At 45.6% G+C, this 2,726-nt stretch overlaps 2 protein-coding genes across 2 annotated transcripts in view; both read left to right on the top strand.

Annotated features, from left to right (window-relative positions):
• Pmar_PMAR028270 (hypothetical protein) overlaps positions 1-456 on the top strand; it is a gene marked incomplete at both ends in the record, with an annotated part of 1,361 nt that extends 905 nt beyond the window's left edge. Inside the window, one exon of the mRNA XM_002769057.1 lies at positions 5-456. Within this exon, the coding sequence (XP_002769103.1) occupies positions 5-456 (452 nt within the window). The remainder of the gene's footprint in view (positions 1-4) is intronic.
• A 212-nt stretch (positions 457-668) lies between these two features.
• Positions 669-2,334, top strand: Pmar_PMAR028269 (phoshoprotein 300, putative; the record flags this gene model as incomplete). The annotated part of the gene is made up of 2 exons (XM_002769056.1): positions 669-1,735; positions 1,782-2,334. The coding sequence occupies 2 exons, from the start codon at positions 669-671 to the stop codon at positions 2,332-2,334; spliced, it is 1,620 nt and encodes a 539-aa protein (XP_002769102.1).
• Between the last annotated feature and the right edge of the window lie 392 nt (positions 2,335-2,726).

Below are 2,726 nucleotides of genomic sequence, written 5' to 3'. Positions count from 1 at the left end.
TTAGCATTCGAGGTTAAGCAGAGAGTCCATGGCCCAATGGTCAACAGAACAGGCTTTTCCCCATCCGATCCTAAGTGGTATGATAGGCCTACTGATCTATATGAGCTCGATACATTGATCCCTGCTGCTGTCCATGGTTATGATGATGTTATTGATTATTATCATGATATGAGTGCCTGTAGTGAGAAATACAGCAATGGTGGCGCGAATATCGCCATACCAACTCTCTTGATACATTCCCGTGATGATCCTATCATTCATGTTGAGGCTGGAGCTGTGTTACCACCAACAGCATCTAAGTATCTATTCTCATTGATAACAGATAACGGTGGGCATGTAGGTTGGCCTCAGGGCTGGCTACCTTGGAAAACGGGGTTCAAGTGGGTCTCTGAGACCGCTATCCAATTCGCCGAGACAGTAGCATTGAATTGGGATCTGCTTGACGACGCTCACTAAAGGAAGATACTTGATTACTATCTATTATACCATCAGATTTGTTATACATGTGTAGTGTTCATTTTACACCAGATCAGATTAATGCTGTTCTGATAGGATATCCGGCTTATGGACTTGCGTGTTGTAGTATTGTATTAAACTGGGAGGGCCCCGACTACTGCTAACTCAATCAGCAGATCTTCTCACTTCATATAATCACATCATTGTATGAAATGAAGGCCGAGGCAACAACTCTTGTTGTCGCCGATACCCTGGCTAGAGCACAGCAGTTATTGCAACGCCCAGTTTCCCCTACTGTTGCCGAACTTGAACAACTTAATTCTTCCAAGGCAGCTAACGACGACAAACTGGCGACTCGAGGTACCATGCCAGAGAAGAAAACACTTGGTCGAGGGCATGGTAGCCGGGGCACTGGGAAAGACAATAGTGAAGCCTATCACCATGCTCTCGATGTACTTGATGAATTAACTAGACAGATGAAAGAGAAGAAGAGGACTATGATGAGGGAAGGGACGAAACACAATAATGATAACTCTAGGATACGAGGCTATGACTGGGCTCAAGTTGAAAGGATGCGAATGAACATAGAGAAATTAGAAGGTCAACTGAAGGCAGACAGAGGTGCTCTAAAGCCGCCTCCAGACAAGAAGGGAGTACATGCAGCTCGGGCGAGGATCAGAGCCAAATATAATGAGGAACGGAACACAACGGCGGCGGAAGTGGTGAAGGAGGATTCTGAAAGGGAAGAGAGGAAAATATTGCAACTACAGTGTAGGGTAGCGGAAACACTTCGGAGTGTAGCCAGGGAACGAAGGGCTCGTGTGAGAAGTGAAAGGATTGCAGCAGAAGAGGGTCGTAGGCGGAAGGCTATGAATGATGAGAAGGCTGTGAGGGAACAGCATGCTGCTGCTCGAAGGGTGACAGAGAGAGCTCGGCAGGCTAGGGAGGATGAGGTTGCCCAGAGAGAGGCTCACCAACGCCAGGCTCAGGCAAGGCTTGCTGCGAATAAGGCTAGGGTCACTCATCTTAGACAACGAACCAGGGAGAGGATGAAGAAGAAGAAGGCTATACGGGAAGAGGATATACTTTCTCGGGAACATAATCATCATCATGTTATGATTGATAACGAGGAGGTCATTCGAGGAAGGAGATTAGCAGCTAGGAGGGCAAGGGAGGTCCAACGACAATCCATGAAGGAACAAGAGGAGGCAGCAGCGAGGCAAGCTAAGGAGGAGAACCTCCGACAACGACAACTAGAAGAAATGGTTAAACGATATCGGTAGGAGTTGGATTCGTATTGTATTCGATGATACTCCCTCCTTTAGTACACGCAGTGCTGGTGTCACTGGTTATACCCCCAATATTATACCGAGGTGGACTCGGAAAGCAGCTATCTTAGGAGAGTATATGGAGGATGATAACCACAAGGATGATGAGGAGGAGGAGGACAATGCAGTGAAACTCCCACCTATTCTACCACTACCACCACCACTACGAGGAGGAGGAGGAGGTCGAGACCTGTCGCTGAGGAATACTCGGGTCGATGATGAGTTTAATGATTACTCGGTGCATTTAGGCAGCGTTGATAGCAACCCTTTGGAGACTACGACAATGAACCTCTGTCCACTACCACCACCACAAGAACAACAGTCAACAACATCATTCAATGATGAGGATATTCCTAGGTGTGATAAGTCAGTGTTAGACGATAGAGATACATTTCCCGTGATAATGAAGCCATCTAGGATGGATAGATGGAAGCCTCTTGTACCAATGATGGATGATGAATACTTCTTACAATTGGTCAAACGTGGTGTCACTGATAGTGGAATAGCATTGAAGTCGTATTCAAGTAACATGAAGTGTGATGGTTCGTGACGATGTTGAGTTGTGTTATTACGAGTAGGGTCTCCATACCTAGGTATTTATATCTACCATTTGTTGACTATACTAGTAACGCGAGTAACATGGACACGACATACATCACATGTAGATGACATCACCAAAAACATCGATATCACTCGGGTGTCCTTATGTGTTATATGCTATGCTCCTTGCTTGCGGCTTTATTCCTATTTCTTATTTCCTCCCGCATCTGTGTTTCCTTGATATTGTAGAAGGAGCTTATCCAATCAATAGGAGATTCATTAGGTGCAGAATTATATGATTTTAAGGTCTCCAATATTTGCCGACAATCTTGTAGAGTTTGCGTGGGATACTGATCAATCATGAGCACAGATTGTGGGAGAACCGTAATGCCAATTCTTCCC

Source organism: Perkinsus marinus, assembly GCF_000006405.1.
Source record: "Perkinsus marinus ATCC 50983 genomic scaffold scf_1104296966482, whole genome shotgun sequence".
NCBI lineage: Eukaryota > Perkinsozoa > Perkinsida > Perkinsidae > Perkinsus > Perkinsus marinus.
Note: the sequence above shows the minus strand (reverse complement) of the source record. Positions and strands in the feature narration are given on the sequence as shown.